General features: G+C 41.3%; 1 protein-coding gene across 2 annotated transcripts in view; it reads right to left on the bottom strand.

The window, feature by feature from the left end:
* Positions 1–13,019: 13,019 nt before the first annotated feature.
* CRB1 (crumbs cell polarity complex component 1) overlaps positions 13,020–23,598 on the bottom strand; it is a 71,912-nt gene continuing 61,333 nt past the window's right edge. For both annotated transcript variants that reach the window (XM_075182583.1, XM_075182584.1), the window contains one exon: positions 13,020–14,079. In XM_075182583.1, coding sequence (XP_075038684.1) covers positions 13,864–14,079 — 216 coding nt within the window. In that variant the 3' untranslated portion in view covers positions 13,020–13,863. The remainder of the gene's footprint in view (positions 14,080–23,598) is intronic.

The raw sequence follows: 23,598 nt of genomic DNA, 5'->3' as shown, positions 1-23,598 counted from the left end.
GACTTGGTTCTCCTCTTGGTTTTGCTTGTGACTCTCCTTGAGAACTGCGACCTGCGGTTAGGGAGCCGCATAGTCCAAACTCCCTTGTGGGGGTCCTGGGTGAATACCTTCTTTTCCGCTTCACTCCGAGCTTCTTGGAGGGTAGCATCAACTCAAGCAGACCATACGGGTCCTTGCAGACCCTAGAGCGTGACAGCGAGAAGTAATCGATTACATCATAATAGGTGAAATCAACAATCACATCACTATACATGAGATTAATGATAACCTCTCAATGGGTGACATGATTGACATCACAAATGAAATTAGAATAATTGATATCACAGGTGACTACACAGTGGATGACATCATAATGTGTCAAATCATACGTGACCACACAATGGGTGATATCATTAGGGTCACAATAGGTGACATCACATATTACATTACAGTAGGTGACCTCACTAATGACATAATAATGTGTCCAATCATAAATAATATGTCAATAGATGACATCAGCAATTACATCACAATGTGTGAGATCACAGATCATATTATAATAGGTAACATCTTTGACAACCTCCATTGATGAAATCACAGATGGCATCATAATGGGTGAAATGACAGTGGGTGAAATCATCAATAGCATCATAATGTGTCAATTCATAAATGACAACACAATAGGTGGTATCATATATTATATTACAGGAGCTTTTATGTCACAATTAATAACATTACAATGGCAATAAAATAGACAACATCCCAAATTACATCACAGTGGGTGACATCAAACTAGGTTATGACATCACAATGTATCACATGATAACATGATAGTAGATTACATCAGGAATTACATCACAATACGTGATATCACTAAATACCTTACAATAGTTAACATCGCAATGGGTGACATAACAGATGACATAAGAGCTGATATCACTAATCACATCACAATCGGTGCCATCACAATGAGTTACATCCTTATGACCCCAAAATAGATCAATTCTATGGTCACCTTAGAATGGGTGACATCCTTAATGACATCAGTCAGTGACATCACTAATAACATAATAATGATAAACTGGTAAATTGATGACATCATTGACCTCACAGTGGGTGAGTCATCAGTGATATCATGTATTTTGCTATAATTGGCAGTTTCACATATTGTCATGTAATCTATTATTTCACACATTATGATTTGATTAGTGATGTAATCCACTGTGATGTCACACATCATGAGGCATTCAGTGTTCAGCGTTAGTTCCCGACTCAAGCGGCCTTTTTAATGTGTGTTCATGAGGTAAAATGTCACGGGCACTAGGAGTCTTTACCTAGGGATCACCAGGTGATGGGCTTACCAGAGCAGTATAGATGGTAATATGGTACTCTGGTAGCGGGGTGATCACGGAACAGGAGACAGCAGATGATAGAGATGCTCGTGAAAAGTCTATGACTAGCAGCACTGGTAATATATATGTAGTAGTACACGAGGAACTGAATGGACAAAGGAAACGTGAGGGTAGTCAGTGGTCTGCGGTAGCAAGTTGTACCACTGCTATAGTGAGGAGGAATGTCCAGCAGCAACGAGGAGGTGATGAGAGTCAGCGGTCTGCGCTTAGTAAGGTGTACCGCTGTCTAGGTGAAGGAATGGAATCCAGGTGGAGGTATCCGGGGAGTCAGTGGTCTGCGTTAGCAAGTTGTACCACTGCTATGTGTAAGGATACTGGAACAGGTGACTCAGGAAACAGGGATCAGTGGTCTGCCTCTAGCAAGTTGTACCACTGAATATATATGTGAGGAGGAGCACGGGGAGAGACTGCAATACAGAGGATACATGGGCACCCTGAACTTGATCCCACGATGACATGCACAATATAGTAATGACTGAACAGCACTGCACAATAATACAAAGTCACAGGAACTATCCGGGCAAAAGATAACACAGTCAATGATGGCAATAGTCTCAGTGGATAGGAAACTCCAGAGGAGAACAACTCAGTCCAGCAAGATATGCAATACACCAGCACAGTCAATGAGAAGTATGCATACCGGGGTTCAGGAGCAGGCTGTTAGACAGGAGTGCAGAGATACCTGAACGGCTGGAGGCCGGCAGGATACGAAGTCCCAGGAGGGTGGAAGCGGTAATCAAGTAGGTGCAGCGCACAGGTAGGTAGACCAGCAGGGATAGCAACAAATACTCAGGAAGCAGTAGTATGTAGAACTGGACTCCTGGAGAACCCTGAAGAGTAGAGATGGTCTAGACGAGATGAAAGCAGCGAGGCGTAGATCCGATGCAGACTGGCGAGTTGACACCGGCAGGAACACTGAGAAGCACGGAGAGTGGATCAGCTGCTGCAGACACGAGTAGAACTGAGGGGTAGCAGCCAGCAGGACTCTGCAGGTACACGGAGGTAGCGGATAGAAATCAGCAGGTGCAGTCACGATGAAACACGGGAGAGTAGAGCTGAGCTGGAACTGTTGAGCACGGAGAGCAGCAGATAGGAATCAGCTGGTGCAGTCTCGATGAAACACAGGAGAGTTGAGGTGAGCTGAAGACTGTAGTGCACGGAGGCAGCGGATAGGAATCAGCTAATACAGTCACCATGAAACACAGGAGAGTTGAAGTGAGCTGAAGACTGTAGTGCACGGAGGCAGCGGATAGGAATCAGCTAATACAGTCACGATGAAACACAGGAGAGTTGAAGTGGTCTGGAAACCACAGGAGAGTTGAAGTGGTCTGGAAACCACAGGAGAGTTGAAGTGGTCTGGAAACCACAGGAATCAGCTGAGCTGAATACACGAGGAAACACAGGAACACCTTCAGAGGCTCATGGGGAATGAGACTCCAAGATCAGGCAACGAGGTATGGAACTCAGGTGCTTTAAATAGGGAGTGTTGCCTGATCAGTCAATTAACTAAAGGGACAGGTACTGAAGGTTTGAAAGGGCTGCGCATGCGCAGACCCTCAGGATGGTGGACGGCCACGGTTCCTAAACACACGGGAAGAAGCACTCACAGTCTGGTGAGTGACATAAAATTACCTCACGAAAATGAGTTTGACCCCTCAACTCGTAAATTTAGCCTTTACTACCCCTCCCACGGGGGGAAGGGGGGATGATGGAAGTTAACTGACTTGACTATTCTAATTTTTTTGTCAAATAATGTCAGTATACCAAATTTCAGGTCAATTGGATGAGCCCTTTCTGAGAAAATAGTTTTTTCCACACACACACACACACACATACACACACTAACACACGCCTCTACACATGTGTGTTCATGAGGTAAAATTACCTCACGAAAATGAGTTTCAGCCCTACCAAATTTCAGCCCTTTTTGAAATTTTTTTCCCACACACACTAAGAATTTAGTAGGTCAGTGTATAACTCTGCCCAGCAGGTGGCGCTGCAACTTGGGTTTTTTTTTTCACACACACACAGACAGACAGACGCCACTAAGCATTTATATATTAGGTATATATATATATATATATATATATATATATATATATATATATATAATTAAGTCTCATTTTATGATGCAAATGTAACCCCTGGGGATGCTGCAGTTGGACTTGTACACCAAGTGTAAACTAATCACAAATGCATCAGTATGAAAATAAATGGCCATTTACCAGTTCAGGAAGAGAAACTACATCTCCCACAAGGCTATTGTGAAAAGGGGATGCTGCCTACCAAGACTGTGAAACTCAAGGGCAGGGGAGGAGATGGAAGGAGGAGGATCATGAGAGAGACTGAGCTGTGAGACCAGTCCAGATAAAGTGACCCTAAACATAAGGGCACTGGATTGATGGTCTGAGTAGAGAGAACAGACAGTCTTCAGAGATACCAGAGCAGAGTGGAGTCTTGACAGAACCTGTTGGGAAATCACAGTTTGAAGCTGTAGGAGGAGACATTTTGCAAGTCAGCCATTTTGTAGTAAATCAAGTTCATATCCTGTGACACACACTGGTGCAGATAAGTAACTGGTTAATTTACCTGTCTGCTATTATTCAAATGGGGTTTGCACTATATCTGACCACAAGGGCTGAAGAGTCATGGATAGATGTGTGGGCAAGTAAATGTGGAACAAGTGTTGTTTAATGAGCATTTGAACTTATATCACAAGGTGATCCCTCTGGTGTTAAAAAAAAGGTGTGGAACTACAAGTCCCAGGATGCAAATAAGTAAGGATACAAGCTGAGGATTTTACAGTTGTTGCTACAGGAGGGTTTGCATACTGTGACTGCTGTACCTTACTGCAAGTGATTTAAAGACCTCTACAAGCTGCAAACTAGATACATGCTGTTTCCATGCCATGCTGACATTCATACAGAAGGGCACAACGCGCAGTGCACTGCTCCATCTGTGTGGTGTGTTTGAGTGCTGCCAGTGTGTGTGTTTGGCAGTATATCATAAAATATAAATAAATTATATATGCAATTACCCCTTGAGATAATTCCAGTATCAGGAGCCAATAAGGTTAAAATATGATATATTGGTCCAGTGTATAAGGATGTGACAATGTTTATGTCTTATACTGTTGATATTATTGATTTATTGAGAGTAATTGTTAACCTGCTGTTCATAGTAAGAGTCAATGCTCTATTTTCATCCACACTGTTTTGTATTGTATAGTTCACATTTTTATTTAAAACTATACCAAAGTCTTATTTTTCTATAAAATCACAAAAGCTGCATTCAATGATTCCAGTTCAATAAATGTGCCGGATTGACTTCTGCAGCACAGAGTATGTCACAGCGTGTTAGTACTGGGCAGGGGGTTTCCCGAATCTCCCCCTGGTATATTTCAAGAACACCCCCCAGAAGAAGAAATCAGTGATTCGGGTGGAGGCACTGAAAACAAAGTACAGAGGTGAGAAGCAAGTACATTACTCACTCTACATACAGGCTCATAACGCATAATACCGAAGGGGGTGTTACACTAATATCATATTAACAGTAATGGTAGTGCCCCAGCTCACATCTTGCCTCATAATTGTGCCCCCAATTCATATTATGCCACATAGTTGTGCCCTCAATTCATAGTATGCCACAGTTGTGCCCACAATTCATAGTATGCCACATAGTTGTCCCACATATTCATAGTATGCCAATAGTTGTCCCCCATTTTCATAGTGTGCCACATAGTTGTCCCCACTAGTCTTAGTATGCCGCACAGTTGTCCCCCCTAGTCATAGTATGCCACACAGTTGTCCCCCCTATTCATAGTATGCTACAGTTGTCCCCCCTATTCATAGTATGCTACAGTTGTCCCCCCTATTCATAGTATGCCACATAGTTGTCCCCCCATTCATAGTATGCCACATAGTTGACCCCCCTAGTCATAGTATGCCACATAGTTATTTCCCCTAGTCACAGTATGCCACATAGATGTCCCCCCTATTCATAGTATGCCACATAGTTGTCCCCCCTATTCATAGTATGTCACATAGTTGCCCCCCCTATTCTTAGTATGCCACATAGTTGCCCCCCTATTCATAGTATGCCACATAGTTGTCCCCCCTAGTCATAGTATGCCACATAGTTGTCTCCCCTAGTCATAGTATGCCACATAGTTGTCCCCCCTAGTCATAGTATTCCACAGTTGTCCCCCCTATTCATAGTATGCCACATAGTTGTCCTCCCTATTCATAGTATGCCACATAGTTGTCCCCCCCTAGTCATAGCATGCCACATAGTTGTCCCCCCAGTCATAGTATGTCACATAGTTGTCCCCCCTAGACATAGGATGTCACATAGTTGTCCCCCCTAGTCATAGTATGTCACATAGTTGTCGCCCCTAGCCATAGTATGCCACATAGTTGTCGCCCCTAGCCATAGTATGCCACATAGTTGTGCCCCCTAGTCATAGAAATGCCACATATATGTGCCCCCAATTTTTAGTGCCGCTTTTACTTACCTTTTGAGACAATCATCTTTCTCCCCAGAAAACAGGGAGCTGCTTCAGTAAAGCAGCCGATGACGGCCAAAACAGAGCTTCTGCGCATACGCAGAAGGGTGCTTTTGTGAGACAGCTGCAGCGCCAGTGTGCCAGACTGAAGTGGTCCGCGTGCCAGACTTACCTAAAAAGCGATGAGAGTGGCATGCTGACAGGAATTAATTCTGTGTACACAGCTGTCCGGCACTTGACTAGATAACTGTGAATTTAAAGTGGCAAAAGGTCTATCCAGGCAGCAATCAGGGCTGGTCAGGTCACAGGCAGAGGGCAAAACCGAGTATCGGACAGGAGCAGAATAATCTCAGAAACAGAAGCACAGAGTAGCAAGTGCAAGTGTTCAATGAAGCTAACAGGTATTTAAAGCCGTACTAGCCAATCAGGGAAGGTGTCATATTGGGTTGCAGGTGAGTGGAGATCATGTGATCACACCCAGGCTGACAACTGCAGCAGCAGTTACCTGTTCTTCCTAACAGAGACATTATAATATGTAAATTATAGATGACATCACAATATGTGACATCACCAATTATATCACAATTTAGTGAGATTACTAATCCCCTCAAAATTAACATCACAATGGGTGACATCACAAATGTCTTCCCAATAGGTGACATTACAGGTGACACCACAATGGTTGACATCAATGATGACATCATAATGTATCTAATCATAGATGTGAGAATAATGAGTCACATCATTGATGACAGCTCAAAGGGTAAAATCATACACCTCAAAATGCATGGCATCACAGATTACCTTAAATGGCTGAAATCACTGACAATAACACAATATGTCAGATCATATATGACTTAAGAGGTGACATCACTTATTCCATTTCAATATGAGAGATAACTGGCAACCTCATTATAGTTGACAGTATTGATAGCACAGTTGGTGAAATCACAGATGACATTACAAAAGCATACATAACAAATGATCATTATAATGTGTCAAATCATAGATGACATTTCATGTTACGGAAGATAAACCCTCTTGCTTCCCTGCTTCCATCCATATAGAACATACAGACACAGCTCCTAGTACAACATGCTGGAAACTGTAAGTTGAATGCAATAGAGGTTTGTGATTATGTGAAGTGGCCTTGAAGGCACTTTATAGTAGAGACTGGCTGTATGAAAAATGGATTGAATTGAAAGTGGTTGAATCTGAATATGTATAGTTTTGTGATCACTTGTCTTTGGGTTGCAAATGTTTATAATGTGTAACTGCTTGTTTGTTAGACAATGTAATATTGTAGATGTGATAATGGAGATTGTGTGATTAATATGTGACTGTGTGGATTGATTTATTGATAGGAATTGTATACATTTGAGGTGGCACTGTGGGTGAGCATTGTGGCTGGATGTAGTGGAAACTTGACTGACAACTTGACTGACTCATGCAGTGCAATGTGGGAGTGACTGTGCTGCATATTCCATTTGTGAGACACTGTGAAAAAGGATTGTGGTGTTTGAAATATGTAAAGTTTGTATCCTTTGTCTTGGTTTGCGCTGTGAATCCTAGAGTTCCTGTGATGTTTGGAATGGATTGTAGAATGACAAAGTATTATTATTATTATTATTAATTTTTATTTATAAGGCGCCACAAGGTGTCCGTAGCGCCGTACAGGGACAAACGAATTACAATATAATGGGAGACAGCACAGTACAGTAAACAGTAAGCACAGTAAGCTCAATGCACAGCTAGAGAGGGCAGGGAAGGAGAAGGATCCGCAAATGATGGGGCCCAAGAAGGAGAGTGTGGAAGACAGGGAGACCCCCAGAGGGGGGAGGAGGGAGCGAGGGGGGATGGGGGTGGAGGACCCTCGAGGAGGAGGGCTAAGTAGCTGGAGAGCAGAGTTAGAAGTGGTGGAAACAGTAGGAGATATGGCCCTGCTCAGAGGAGCGTACAATCTAAGGGGAGGGGTGGACAGACAGAGAGACGCAGGGGAGAGAGGGAGAGTAGGGGGATGGAGGCAGAAGATAAGGTAGGAAGTTAAGTGGGAGACTGAAAGGCTTTAAGAAAAAGGTGGGTTTTTAGGGCCGTTTGAAACTGGACAGATTAGGGGAAGTTCTGATGGAGGGAGGGAGCTTGTTCCAGTGGAGGGGAGCAGAAAGGGCGAAGTCTTGGATACGTGCGTGGGAGGAGGTTATAAGGGGGGAAGAGAGGCGACGGTCAGAGGCAGAACGGAGAGGGTGGGATGGAGCATGAATAGAGAGGCGGGTGGAGATGTAGGGCGCAGTGGAGTTGGCGAGGGCTTTGTAGGTGAGTGTGAGGAGCTTAAAGAGGATTCTGGAGGGGAATGGGAGCCAGTGAAGGGCTAGGTAGAAGGGGGAGACAGAAGAGGAGTGGCGAGAAGTACAATAAGCCTAGCGGCAGCGTTAAGAACAGATCGAAGGGGAGCAAAATGAGAGTGGGGGAGGCCAGTGAGGAGGAGGTTGCAGTAATCCAGGCGGGAGATGATCAGAGAGTGGATAAGGCATTTGGTGGCATCTTGGGAGAGAAAGGGCCGGATGCGAGCGATGTTACGCAGCTGGAAGCGGCAGGATTTAGCAAGAGAGAGGATGTGGGGGCCAAAGGAGAGAGAGGAGTCGAGGATGACACCAAGGCAGCAAAGTTGGGGGACAGGGGAGATAGAGGTGTTGTCGACAGTGAGGGAGAGGTCAGAAGGGGATGAGGTATGAGAGGGAGGAAAAACTATGAGCTCAGTTTTGGGGAGGTTAAATTTGAGGAATCGAGAGGACATCCAGGAGGAGATGGCAAAGTAGTTTATAATGTGAATTTTAAAATATTGTGGTTTAATGCTGGAGAAATTGAAGTAGTTTTTATGGCAGCAAAGTGATATACAATGTGTTTAGAGCAGGCTGAGTTTCAGACAATAGAGAAAATGGAGCTTGATCTAATCCATCCATGCCTGCAAGATGGCTACCATTGTAAACTAATGTGATCATTGTGATTAGACAAAATGGCTCATGTGTGAGGTAAATAATGTCTTTTCTGTGGTGCTAGAAGTTTCCATGTGAATGGAATGTGAATAGTGAGTAATGGCTGAATAAATGGTAGAAGTTTATATGTGAATAAATGGTAGAAGTATATGTGAGATAAATAGAAGTTTATAATGTGAGATATTATGAAAATAATGGAAGAGTGAAATGCGTTTTGAATGCTTAAAACACAGTCAAACCTAAGGGTCTTTATCTCTCTTTCCCCCCACAGTTCTCCTATTACCCCCACACACAGACACACACAGTACAGTCACATACTGTTAACAATAGATGAAGCTGACTTACACACACCCTTAGCTGATCAATACACACACAATGAATTGTATATTTATAAAACAGGCAATGAATGTAATGTATTGTATGTACATCTATGCTATGCCACCAATGTTAATTGAGTGAACAAAACCTGTTGAGTTTATATAGTACACTCTGTATAGTATTTTATAATATATATATTATTTTTACAATTATAATGTTAATTAAGAATGCAATTTAGAATATAAAACATTTTAAATGAGTCTACATCTTGTGTTCAGTTTTACTTGAAGATAAGCATAAGTTACTTCATAAATATTGGTCCTATGGATTTAGGGGAAAATAAGAACTATATTTCTTAGGTTAAATCAAAACCCTTTGTATGGAGTTGGTTTATGGTAATAATCATCATAAATAACATTATTAAATGGTCATCCATACATTTGCCAGACTATTAGGATACATATAACCCCTAGTAAGCACCCATTTACATTGGTGCCCCAACTAACTCTGTCTTAATTATGCTTTTCAAAGGTCTAGAGAATCCATAATTAATTGCAGTGAACCCAGCTATGAATATGAATTCTAATTTTCATAATGGTTTGGCAGATGGATGTTTAATAACGGGAATATATATCTTGCCTGTTGAACTATTCTGTATTCTGTATCTGTGGTAGTATGTAAAGGATTATGTATGATCTCAAAGTAATCTGATAGTTGTTTCACAATAACTGAAAAAATGATGATGGTATTGTTTTGTCTTCAATTATAATAGTGTAATTGGAATGTAGGATAGGAGCAACAATAGGAATGTGAAATTATTGACTTAGCGATTATATTTTAAATTTGATTCTGTGGACTGGTGGGGACAGATAGCAAAAGTAATATGCATAGGACAAAATTATTATTGTTTTGTTTTTGTAAATACAATATAATCCCAACTTTTATAATCAGGACATTTTGTGTTTAAAATATCTGAAATAATATATTCCCCTCCTTTTTAACCCAGTAATTCAATTTAGCTATAATGTTTCATGTGGCAACTAATAACTATACAATTAGTTTGCATCAAAATAATACTAATTAATTTAATGGGCCTGAGTCATTAACAAGAGTAAGGCAAAAAAAGAAATAAATTTGATCCTGGACAAACCATGTTACAAATTCCAATACATGGGGTGCAAATTAGTTTATTATTTTGCACATAAAGAAAATACTGCTGTTTTTGTCATGTAACACACAAATTTATGATAACTTTATTTTTATACTGAAATTCAAAGTTGATCTAGGACATTTCCTATCCCAACTATAAATATGGCCCACATTTTAATTTTACCTCCCCTCCAGTGCGACATGGTGTTGCCCAGGTGCAAAGTTACTCCTTTTTTTGCATTGCTCTCCTTTTTGCTCTCCTTAATTACTCAGGCCCAATATGTTTTATATTATACGATAAAGTGTTAAAATGCAAATTAAAATTAATTTCACTCTAAACCATTCCAGTTCAGCATTGTTTGTCCCATAGACCTCCTTATATTATAGAACACGTGGATTACTGATAAGAATTTGTTGCAGCCCAGAGATTGACAGAGTGCCATAACCCATAGACCTCATTTATGGAGTACACTGCATGTTTACTGGTGTATATACTGTAGATCAGGGGTCGGCAACCCGCCGGGGGTGGCACGCAGCCCCCTGAGTCCTGGCACGCCGGCTGTCCGACTGTTCTAAATGACAGCCGGAGAAGAGCTGAACTACTGCGCAAGCGCAGCAGTTCAGCTCTTCTCCGGCTGTCATTACTTCCCCGACACAGAACTGCTGCGCAAGCGCAACAGCTCAGCACTTCTCCGGCTGTCATTGATTAAAAATGCCGGCTGTGCAGTTCCTCCCAAGCACCTTTGCGGACAGGATCACTGCTAGAAGAGGTAAGTATAAAATTATATAATTTTTTATTCATTTATTAGTGTCCTTAAAATTTTATGCAATTCTGAGGCCATAAGAGTCAATGGGGGCATTACTGTGGCATTAAAGATATTGGGGGCAACTGTGGCATACTATGTGTTTCTGGGGCAACTGTGGTATACTATGTGTTTTTATGGGGCAACTGTGGTATATTATGTGTTTCTGGGGGCAACTGTGGCATATTATGTGTTTCTGAGGGCAACTGTGGCATATTTTGTGTTTCTGGGGGCAACTGTGGCATATTATGTGTTTCTGAGGGCAACTGTGGCATATTATGTGTTTCTGGGGGCAACTGTGGCATATTATGTGTTTCTGGGGGCAACTGTGGCATATTATGTGTTTCTAGGGGCAACTGTGACATACTATGTATTTATGGGGGCAACTGTGGCAAAGTATGAATTGGGGGCACAACTATGTGGCATAAGATGAATTGGGGGCACAATTATGAGGTATGATGTGAACTGGGGCACTACTGTGCGGCATAACATTTTTTTTTGCTGGTCCCTTACTGTTAATATGATATTAGCCTCATAAAATGAGAAATAATTATATATATATATATAGCCGCTGAGAGGGGAGGGGGCGGCTACAAATTGCCTGGACCTGCATGGTGGCCCGAGTCCCCTCTGGAGACCTAATTTTGAAAAAAAACCCTAATATTTTAAAAGTACTTTTTATAAAAAAAAATTATTGAGTGCAGGGGGATCGGTAGTGGCTAAATCCCCTTCAGCTCAGGTACCTTCAGACGCCAGGTCATGTGACTGCAGTGGTCACATGGTACTCGGTGGGCTGCTGGATATCTTCCCATGCTGTGCAGTGGAGAATAAGGTAAGATGAAGGTGTGATGGCGAGGGGCATGTGTCACTAAAGGTGCTGGGCAGAGGGGGGGCAAGTGTGATTAAAGCATGTGGGCAGAGGGGACATATGTGAGCAAAGCTGCAGAGCAAGGGGGCATGTGTGAGTAATGCATTTTTCTGTAAGAGGGTGGCCTGGTGCTTTTCACCTGCTAGACATGCCCCCAATGATGTACTTCCACACCCCCAATTGTACGACCACTCGCATGGGAAAAAAATGTTGTACCGCCTTTGCGGCGGCACAACATTTTTTTAACTATGCTTAACTATAAGGGAGGACCCATGGAGTTGCTGTACTGGGGCCATGAATTTCTCTAGGCAGCTCTGTATGTATGTATGTATGTGTATATATATATATATATATATATATATATATATATATATATATATATACACACACACACAACTGGCACACCTGGGCTTGACTAGATTTTAGCCGGCACTCCGATAGAAAAAGGTTGCCTACCCCTGCTGTAGATAGTCTGCCCAGCAAACATCAAGCTGCTTGCCTCTGCTCTCCAAAGACAATTTTACAGTGTAGAACTACCCCAAGGTTTGTGAAGAAGGGGCACTATTGTGTAAATGTCACTCTAATTTCCTACTTCTTTAGAACCACCCATTTTCTTAAATAAATATTTTGTTTCTCCTAAAATACTGCTCAATTCAGGCTTATTTATTTGCAGATGAGAAATGACATCGAGCCTTTATTATATGTGTATTTTTTGTGTTGAAAGTTATTTTTATATTAAGTATAGTGCATATAGAAATGCCCTTCTTCACCAAAGTGCAACTGGAAGGGGAAAAATACATTCTATTAAAAGTAGAGGACAAGATCTGATCTCCTCTAGCTCTGAACTGTTGCAAAATTCAAGTCCTTTTGTGGAGTGGATATGGATATGGACCACATAGCAAGAAATGCCCCTCTCCGCACACACAATGCACAATGACTGACTCCCATTCATGAAACTGGTGTTGACCAAAAAATATGTAAAATTTGAGAATATATTTATTAAATGTGTTTATTGTAATAGTTTCTCGTTGTCCAATGACAAAACAATCACATTTAAAAATAACATATTGGCACACATGATGTGTCAGGTTATACAATAAATCGGACACATTTAAAACAGTTATTTACAATAAGAATTAATATTTGCTTTTGTGATATTTATCCAATGTCTTATCCAATAACCTAATATTAAGTAGTGAACATTTCAGCATCTACTCCTAGGGCATTCCATAACTTGATATATCTTTGGTATATAAAAATCTAAAATAAAACTTGTCTTACGGACACATGTAAAACACTGGTTCAAATTTGCTCAAGTGGGCAATAAAAATACATCATAAAAACATGACTGACTTGTAGACATAACTATGGAATCATATTTCAGAAACTTGGTGATAAGAATTCAGACATTTATAAGAGATAGCAGATTTCCTTCAGTGTAGCTACATAAAATACAACAACAGTATAGTCCTTCATATATAGCAGTATTTGATTTTTGCAGTAAAGGCACCAACAAAGTTGCATTCCATTATTAAACATACCAGGATCAATTCTACTTGGTATTATAGGTGCTGTACAGGTAAGACTTGTGTTGTGTTGTGCTGTGTTTTGTTGTGTCATGTTTTTAAAAATGAGGCACAGTGCTTGCGTTGAGGTCCTTACAAACCTTGAGTATATATACAGTCACCCACAAATCAATCTCAGTACCTCCATAAGTATTTATATTTGTCAAGTGCTTTGTTTTGTTCATAGACGAATACAAGAATAATCAAGAAAACTGAATGGAGATTCTTCCTGAGCAGTATTTAATTGAAGCTGGAGAAGCGAGTATATATTTTCAAATGAGTCTCTCTAGTGGGGGTGGCTGAGCAATGTTCCACATCTCTACTCGTGACCCTTCTTTCTCCTGTCTGCTTGGGCTATAAGTTCCTTGGCTTGACCTCATTCCAGCAACTGCAATGAAGATACACAGACCAGCACAGACGGCAAAAAATAGTGCAACGACTACAGAGGCCACAGCGGTGAAAATTCCAGGAGGTATTAAATCTGACAACTGGAGAGAAAATACACAGAATTTATTAACAATTAACTTTTATACTTATCCTAAATAAAAATGTAAATGTTATATTCCCCACATATATTTACAAAATATAAATACATGTAACACCCTTTTGGTGTTTTTGTTCACACCTCGCAGTGACAATGTGTGGACCCAGAGGGGACACACCAGGTACAATTGCTTAGCAACATAAGGCTGAGATGGGCTTAGGCAAAGTGTATAGTGAGAGGATTAAGAAAGAGAAGAAGTACGGTAAAGGGAGAGAGAGAGCAAGAGACAAAGGAGTTGTGAGGTGCTGACACCTGTGGTCCCAGGACAGTGGGGAGGAGGTCCCGGGCTCCCCCTGCATTGCCTGGGGATAGGTGCACTGTGCAGTATCAATATCCCCTCAGGTGGAGGGAGACCTCTGCCATGTAAGACAGGGGAGAGTCCCTATGTTAAGAGGGGAGAGCGCTGTGAAACCTTCCTGACATGAAGACAGGGGACCCCCCAAATAGGAGAGGTGGACACTGCCCTAAACAGCATGGCTGCAAGACTAAGAGAGGGGAAGGGTCCCCATAAAAAAGAAGAGTAAGCGGAGGGCTGAATAGCAGTTGAGCAGTGTTGAGCTGCATAAGAGAAGCTGACCCTGGATGAGGGGTAAGGTTTAACCTGTCAGCGCACAGTGAAATCCAGCTGAGTACTGAAGTACAGGGAGCCAACATGTGATGAAGGGAAGAACAGGAGTCTAAAAGTGTACCTGCAGATGGAGAGCAAGGAGAGGCTGAGTGATCTGGAACTACAGTGCCCAGGGTGGTATGTAACGTGATTAATAACCTGGCAACTGACAAAGATTTGTGCAGGAGTGACAATAGAGCTGTACATAGCACATTTGCAACACATTACCATGCTAGAGTGAAGAATGTGTTTAAATGACAGAGGTTATTTTATAGAGAAGGAGAGATGTTTCCCATAGTTACCAATCAGATTCTAGCTACCACTTATCTTGTACATTCTAGAAAATGATAGTTATAATCTGATTGGTTGCTATGGGCAACATCTCCACTTTTCCTTTTTAGAAGGTTTGATAAATCTACCCTTTGGTCATCAACATCCACTCCCAGGAGCTAGAGATGGTGGTGCCTAACCTGTGCACCTCAACACTACACACAGTGACAACGGTAAGTATTCTCATATATTATAAGTAACGCTAATATACATAGAAATTCCTGTAAATTATATCTGTATACACAGTGAGACCTGATGTCATCACTTATAATCGATGAGTTCTGATTGTAACCTGCAGAGGCATTACCTGGTCTGCACCTCTTCCTCTATTCTATTTTGTAGCCTGAAATTGTAGCTACATGGTGGATTTGTGGCTGCTGACATCAGCAGTTGTTGGATTTAAGTACGTTTGCTGCATGTTACAATGTCTGAGCAACAAGAAAACATTTTTATTCTGCACTGCTGCTTATCTATTTATCTGATTGCCAATTGATAAGTTGGCTTGTTCATGTACATCCCTGTCTGCTTGCTACCCTGAAGTATGGCGTTTACTCTGTCCTGGAACCTGTGCTGCTGGTCTTGACCTTTGACCTGTGCCTGACTACATCCGTGTCTTGTTCTGATGCCATCTTGCTAGTGTACTGTTTTCTGCTAACTTGTGGGGTTAACCTTAGGGGCTGCAAGCTGCGAGTAAGTTGTAGAAATGGACATTTACTTTTTTGCAGGGCACCTAGTGATGACTGGTCACCCATTATACTCCACACCCCAGGTGAGCCAGCTTCAACTGTTAGCAGCACAATAAGGCCACATCCACAGTCACTAACATCATTCACAGTGTGTGAAACTAATGTCATCACTTCAGTGTTCCTTGGGGAATCTTGTGTAATATTATGTAATATAGAGATTAACGTGTCCTGACTGTAAATTATAATGGATATTAAAAGTCACCTAAGTCTTCCGTGACCTGTATAAAAACACTTAGTCTATGGACACGTCTTTACAGGGTCATGGAACTCCTCAGTGACTTTTGAAATCCTTATAATCTACTATTGGGACTGCATTATCCCATATATAATCACAAGCATGGAAATCAGAAAGGTAGAAATTCTTACTGTACTCTTTTTCCTCCAACTCCTCTTTGTCACATTGCAAAGATTAATATGAGACCTTCTAGGAAATTGACAAGTCTTGTTGAGGGACATATTTACTTCCTTTGAGATATATTTTATTGTATGCTTTTATTTGTATACATTTTGCCCATGAAAACATTGATATTATTATTTAACACTTCACTATTTAGAAAAACAACAATATTGCCAACCTTTGGGTAATGTCATCATATTTTCCGATGCTACAGTAACTACAGAATGCTCCCTTTGGATATAGATATAAGTTGAACACTGCTAGAATTCCCTACCCACTTTTCCTTCTTTTCATGAAAATGGTTCTACTTCTATTCATTCCGTATTGTCTGCTACCTGTTCCTACCTTATTAATTGCTGTCGTCCCCCAAGACTGGTGAATGACAAGCTGAGAACGACCTCCCTTCATCCAGGTGTTCATCTGGAGTGTGAATTCTTAGAAAATGACACATGATAACCATGACATGAGGCTGACTCATATTTCTTCCTTCCTTAGCAAGCTGCTTCATTATCCACTTCACTCTGTAGTGCCATCTCTTCCTCCAACTCTTTCCTACACTAACATTAATATAAACCATAATCACACAATAGTACCATGGTATACAGGTATGTGGCCTGTTATCCAGAACATAATGCTGTTTTCTGTCATTTAAACCACTATGCCAAAATACATGAAATACATACATTAAGGGGGATGTTCAATAGCCAGTGATGTGGTACATGGAAATCACTGCAATATCCGTCTACCCACATTGCCGACTATTATGGTAGGAATCTCCACTCATCTTTGAGATTCCAACCATAAAAACGGTGCGAGGTGTCTCCGCGGAAGTTTCGGAGACACCTTGTGCCAAATTGAACCTCCCCCTAAATATATTTAAAAATTACCACTGTCTTTCCCCACACTACATGTTATTTTCCTTTTAATAAATTGTTTAGCAGTGCACCTCATTGTGATGGTAAGAGAAGCATTTGATGACTATATCTGTAAGTCTTAGATTATCAGTGAAAAGTAGTGGCAATTCCCTTTTTTCTTTCTAGTTTTCAGAACTCTTTGAATAAAGGGTTTCCCAATAAGAGTTCCCATACCTGTATTTTGATGCTACACTACATGCACAGCAGAGGTGTATTCTATAGTTTTAGCTTCCACCTACAGAAGGCTCCTGAGACCCCTAGGTCACTTTCTCGTTCAGTTTGAAATTTACAACAGCTGTTTATTTTTTTCTAACAACAGGGTTTATGGGATAAAATATCATAAGAAAATATTCAAAAGTGCAATGTAACAAAATAAATGCAAAAAAATCTATCCACCAGTACAAGGAAAGACATCATGTTTAATAGGTAAAAAGCCATTTTGTATTGTATGAAAGTCAAAAACAGCTTAAATAGTGTGGGATCAATAACAGCAGTAGAAAGCTGGATGACAAACTGGTATCTGTGTAATAATAAAAAACAAATAATACAAATATCTGTCAAGAAAGGAAGAAGAAAAAAAGAGATAGATAGGTAAAGAGAAGGAGAAACAAACAAATAAAAAAAAGAAAATAAAAAAAAAGTGAAAAACAGAAGGGTAAATAAGAAAGCAGACGAGTAGAGTATCTAGATTTTATTGCAAGTAACTTTTCATTTTATAGCTACAAAACATCTTGACGCCACAAATATAACCAATCAGTTTGTACACTGATTTCTCAAAAGTTGTGGGGGGATTATCTTTTGTATCCGGTAAAGTCCTAATGAAATGTGACAGTTGTTGGTATCTGAAAAGCTCTTGAAAAAAGGGGGAGAGATAATAGGTGAGAGTGGGTGAAAGAGAAAGAGAGAATTGGGAGAAAGAAAGAAGGAGGGTTGAGAGAAAGAATAAGGGGATAGAGATAAAAAAAGGTAATGAAGAGAGGGGGAAGGAGAGAGGAAAAAAGAATGATGGGGAAGGAAGCGGGGTTAAAAATGAAGGGGGGGAATTAATTCAATTAAACGGTAGAGCCTGAATTAAAAAGACCTTGGGCTAGATTTACTAAACTGCGGGTTTGAAAAAGTGGGGATGTTGCCTATAGCAACCAATCAGATTCTAGTTGTCATTTTGTAGAAGGTACTAAATAAATGAAAGCTAGAATCTGATCGGTTGCTATAGGCAACATCCCCACTTTTTCAAACCCGCAGCTTAGTAAATCTAGCCCCTTGTGTAATAGAAAATGTCTAGAAAAAATAAAGCTCCAGTGTATAGAGAAGATCTCACCAGGAGTTCAAGTGGTCTGCCAAACCAGATTGGAGGATGACTTTAAGGCAGGGCCGGCACCACCATTAGGCAGCTTTACACAGCAGCCATGGGCGCTGGGCTCTTGTGGGGGGGTCTCTGTAGATAAGTAAACACATTATTAACTTAATGTAGTAGAGTGATTGTCCAGGGCTGACACCCGCTCACTACTTCCCTGTCCCCAGTGCAGCTGCAGCTCCGCATTATAGCATCTATCCGGCTCCCAGCAGCATCACAATGTCATGACACTGTCAGTGGAGAGGAACCAAGAGGAGTCAGGCAGCCAAAGAAGAAACAAGAAACAGAGAAGCATGCAAGAAGAATAAAGAGATGAAGAAAAAGTAATTAATTTATTGCAGAGAAAATGGGTGGAGAGGAGGCTACATAAAAGGTGGGGGGGCTACAGAAAATTTAGCGGCAGTGGTAAGGAGGCTATAGAAAATGGAGAGAGGGGCTAAAGAACACAGGAAGGGAGGAGGCTGGAAAACGGGGAGATGTGGCTGGAGAAAACTGGGGGAGATGTGGCTGAAGAAAACTGGGGGAGATGTGGCTGGAGAAAACTGGGGGAGATGTGGCTGGGGGAGATGTGACAAGTGAAAACTAAGGAAGATGTAGCTGGAGAAAACAGGAGATGTGGCTGGAGTAAATAGGAGAGATATGGCTGGAAAAAATAGGGGAAAAGAGGGAAGGGGTATGCACAGAAATCCCCATGAGTTACAAACTATTCATTTAAAGGAACTACAGAGTTAAGCAACCATTTATGTGTTTTAGTATTTGCTCTGTATTTGACTCTCCTCTGTTGCTGCCTATTGTAGAATTAATTTTAAATCTACAGAATACATTAACACAAGCAAATGCATAACTAAAGGTCTAGATTTTCTATGTCATTTAGATTACCTTGCATTTTTTATAGTATTTTGTAGATGTAAAATTAATTATACTAATAGAAAGCAACAGAGAAGAACCAAGTCGTTGGCAAATACTAAAAAAATAAATGACTGCTCAACCAATAAGCATTAAGCTCTTTATTAAAAGTTTGTGGGCAAGAGGGTATGTGAGAAAAAAGCTGGTTTGCTAGGGGGCAAGTGATAGGAAAACGGCTTTGCAGGGGAGCATGTTTTAGAAAAGCAAGTGTGCAGGGAATGGTGGGCAGAGGAGCATGTGTGAAAAAAGCTGGCTAGGGCACCTAGGGCAGGGGTGTATGTGAGAGATAAGCTGGTGGGCAGGGGGGCATGAGAGCAAAGTTGGTGTAATGCAGGTAGCATGTGTGACAAAAGCTAATGGACAAGGGGTGGCATATGTGAGAATAGCTAGTTGGCAGATGTGCATGTGTGAGAAAAGTTGGTGGGGGGGATAGGTGTGTGATGTCAAGATTTTTTTCGTTTTGTTCTGAAATCTAACACTTGGAGTCTCCCATCTAGATATCCTGTGTTTGTAAGTGGGCAACAGTGGACAGCATTCTGCATCAGACATTAGTACATCTGGACTGCAGCCTAGCCAGCCAGACAGCCAGGAGAAGTTAAGAGTTATTATTTTTATTTTACAAATATCAAGTATGTGAGGGGCTGGGAAGTGAATATTGTGGAGGGGAGGTAGGCTGAAGCTTTGCCTATGGCACCGAACAACCTTGTACCGGCCCCAGGTTGAGGAACCACAGTTGTGAGAAGAGATCACCATAATGGAGTTAAGCCAAAGAAACGTGCCAGGCTGAAAACAATTGTCCATTACAGTCTATTGTCAGTTAGGAAGGAAATCCCTAAATATATGGAGACTATGATGACTCAGATGCTCTGTACACAGTTTACAATTAATCAAGAAAGAAAGGAAAACATATTTTCTATTTAATAAAGTGAAAGAGGGGTTTAGGTGGCCTTTATTAAATTACAGTTTATTTGAAAATTGTGTGTGGGGGGAGGTTTATAATAGGAAAGGGTTTTAGGGTCCTCTGTCCATATTATTGGTACCCTTCAGATGGCAAAGCTACCACTCCAGTAGTCTCTATCTTTTTAATTGCCCCAACCCCCACAGCCCAGGGAGTTGGGAAACGACCTGGTGCCTCTGATAGGGGAGACGGGGAGGCTGTTTTTTTTTTACTATAGCACAGGGTCCTCATACGTGTGGTTTCCCTGTTTTAGTGTAAACCAGTCAATGCTGTCATTGGGGCTGGTTGGTGATTGCAAGTTGGCTTACTGCCATTTTTAATTACAATACATTATTATTGTTATTAATATTATTACACAGTACACCGTTTGGTTTCATTTACAGTAGAGGTTGAGATATAATCTCCACCAGCATACATTATATCCTTTCCCCCCAAATGTTGCCCTATTACTCCGCAAACCTGTGCTCTATAGTGGAAATATAAAGCACATTTGCACAAATCGAAGAACTCAGTAGGTCCAACATTGGATTTGCCTTGTGGAGCAGCCATTATTCCTTTTATACATTGTGTCCATAGTTTTGGGGGGGGGGTTTGGAAGACAAAGTACTTGCCAAAAAGCTATGAAGTAATTGCAGTGAATTACTTGCCTTACACACTCCTACAATAGGCCCCTCATCCTTACAGGGATCTCAACTGAATCCAAAGATGCTGTGAATGGCAAAGTGCTATTATCATTCTACTCACATGCTGATAGCTGTGTGTTGGTGATATCCTGTGTAAGCTACCTGTAGGAAATATTGAGTATACCATCTCCTGTAAGATATAGTCCTGCACAGATCTGCTCCATCTTGGACACTAAATAGAGCTGTGCTGCTTTCAGGTCAGTTCTCACTCAGGAGGGGGTGACAATGACACTGACTGTGAGTGTGTAAGACACTTATATAGACATTTAGGGGTGGAGTATGAGCATACTGCCAACATGTTGGGTTCTTATCCATGATGATGATTTAGGGATGTAAGTCACTGTTCTTCCAGGACAGTGTCATTTTTCTCCACCAGATAACTCCAACTAACAGTTCTTATCTCCCCATAATTGAGACACCTGCTGCACTCAAATATTTTTTATCTACATCTCAAATTAATGTAATATACCCAAATCAGTGATACTTACCTTCCTGGTTTCTTGTTTTGTGTATGAGTAACCCCCATGAAGTCTTTGAATGTTTCTGAACCGCTCCATGAAATGAGTGTCCCAGGTCATAACAGTACCTCTGATACCTTATTCAGGGCCGCCAAGAGTAATCTTGGGTTCGGATGCAGCTGTGTCTTGCCCGCCCCTTTGTGTGCACTTAGGAAGGTTGTGACCATGTGGACCAGTAGAAAGCTATTGGTCTGTGCAGTCACTTTCCCTAGCCTATAACATGGCTTAGATTGGGCAATGGCTGGCCACCTGCACCCACCCTAATCTGCCACTGTCTGACCCCCAAGCAGGACCCGGGCCTAGATACATTGTACCTGCCCTCAGGGCCGGATTAAGACACTGTAGGCTCCTGGGCTAGTGGTACTGTGAGGCCCCCATTTTTTATGTCCCCAGGCCCAGCCACAATCCATTTGAATATAATAAAACATATCTTTTTCCCTCCCCCAAGTCATGATAATCTCCCTCTAGTCATAATGTATTAGCTGTGCTCCCAACTCCTCCTCTAACCACCCCGAGCGCTTACCTCCTTCCTTAGCCCAGAAAGCCTACGGGTTACTCCGGCCCTGCCTGCCCTACCCCATCATTCCCAATTTTCTTTACTGACAGAAAGTTACTGTTGGTTGGCAACCATGTCACAGCTATCAACATTCTCCATCTTTAGCTCCTCTTGTCACAGTTACTCTCCATTACAGGATAATGATGTTACGTAAAAGATGGAATCCTTAGTCTTTCCTCACTTGAGTGTGCGCTCCTGCAACCAAGTCTCTGCATGCTCCAGGAACATTTCCTAAAACTGCATTTGGGAAGTAAACAGGCAGAGGTGCTCTCTCTAGACTGTAGCAATTTTCAATTTTAAAGTAAAATAATTCTTGCTAGGGATTCAGTTAGGCTTTGGAGCTTTGGTACCAGCTTTAAATTCTAATATTGGGGCTCTTGCCTGGGTTTGATGTTTAGGTTACAATTCGTAAAGGAGCTTAATAAACACCCCCTAGCATAAACCTATAAACCTTACCCTACAACTGAGAATGCAACTGTCTGTCTCCTTCACATAGGCAATGTCTCTCAGAAGCATGAAAAGTGGACTTTAGGAGCCCGATTCATCAAGGCATGAATCTGCCGATTTTGAGCGTATAGTACGCAAAATCACTCAGCCCAGAATGCAGCTATGCCCGCTGCATCTTCGAACACAAATAACACTTACTATGTCCTATGATTTCCGGGAGTGAATGGGGCAGGGAAGGGGCATTTTACCGTAGTCAATTTACATTAGGGGCATACCAAACTCAAGCGCACGCACCACGTCTGAATCCAGCTTAAGCTATCTCAAAGTTACTTGTTTTTCTGTTGTCTCTTTTGCTCCAGCTAAAGTCCTGATCAGTAGTGATGACAGTCTTATATGCATGCTAGAACATGTGTTTGCAATCATGTGCAACTGTATAAATAAATGTATTTTATGCTCAGTAAACATTAACAACATCATAATACATTTATTTCATGGGGGATTCTTTATATTTGTTTTTTAACTGTTTTATCATTAATGCCTATATCATTATCAGGAACCATTAATTTAATATATTTTTTTCCTGTGTATTTTTTTGAAAATGTATAATCCACATAGGTATTGGACATATCATGCAGCATTTTGAATAGTAGAGTACAGCAGATCTACACCTGATTTCAACAGCACACGTATCTTGAGATCTGTATCTTGATGATTTCAGGAGAGCGCAGAGCCTAAACATGAGAGTTTAATACTAAACGCGGGTTACACTCAGTATACGTGACTAGATGAATCAGGCCCAGGAGAGCACAGACAATGAGTGAATGTTAAGAATGCCAGTCTCACTATTCATGACATTCATAATGTTCAGAGCAGCATCTTAGTGTAGTGACAACTAACAGTTAGGCTGCAGAGTTTGGGATGGTACAGCACCAGACATAGTGGAAGACAAGGGACCAGAAGACTGAACCAAAAGAAAACAATTTCCCTTAGAATACTAGAGATTTCAGAGGCTTGCATAATCAGCATAGGTGTTTTATGGCTGGCTGC

Source organism: Mixophyes fleayi, chromosome 8, assembly GCF_038048845.1.
Source record: "Mixophyes fleayi isolate aMixFle1 chromosome 8, aMixFle1.hap1, whole genome shotgun sequence".
In the NCBI taxonomy this organism is placed as follows: domain Eukaryota; kingdom Metazoa; phylum Chordata; class Amphibia; order Anura; family Limnodynastidae; genus Mixophyes; species Mixophyes fleayi.
Note: the sequence above shows the minus strand (reverse complement) of the source record. Positions and strands in the feature narration are given on the sequence as shown.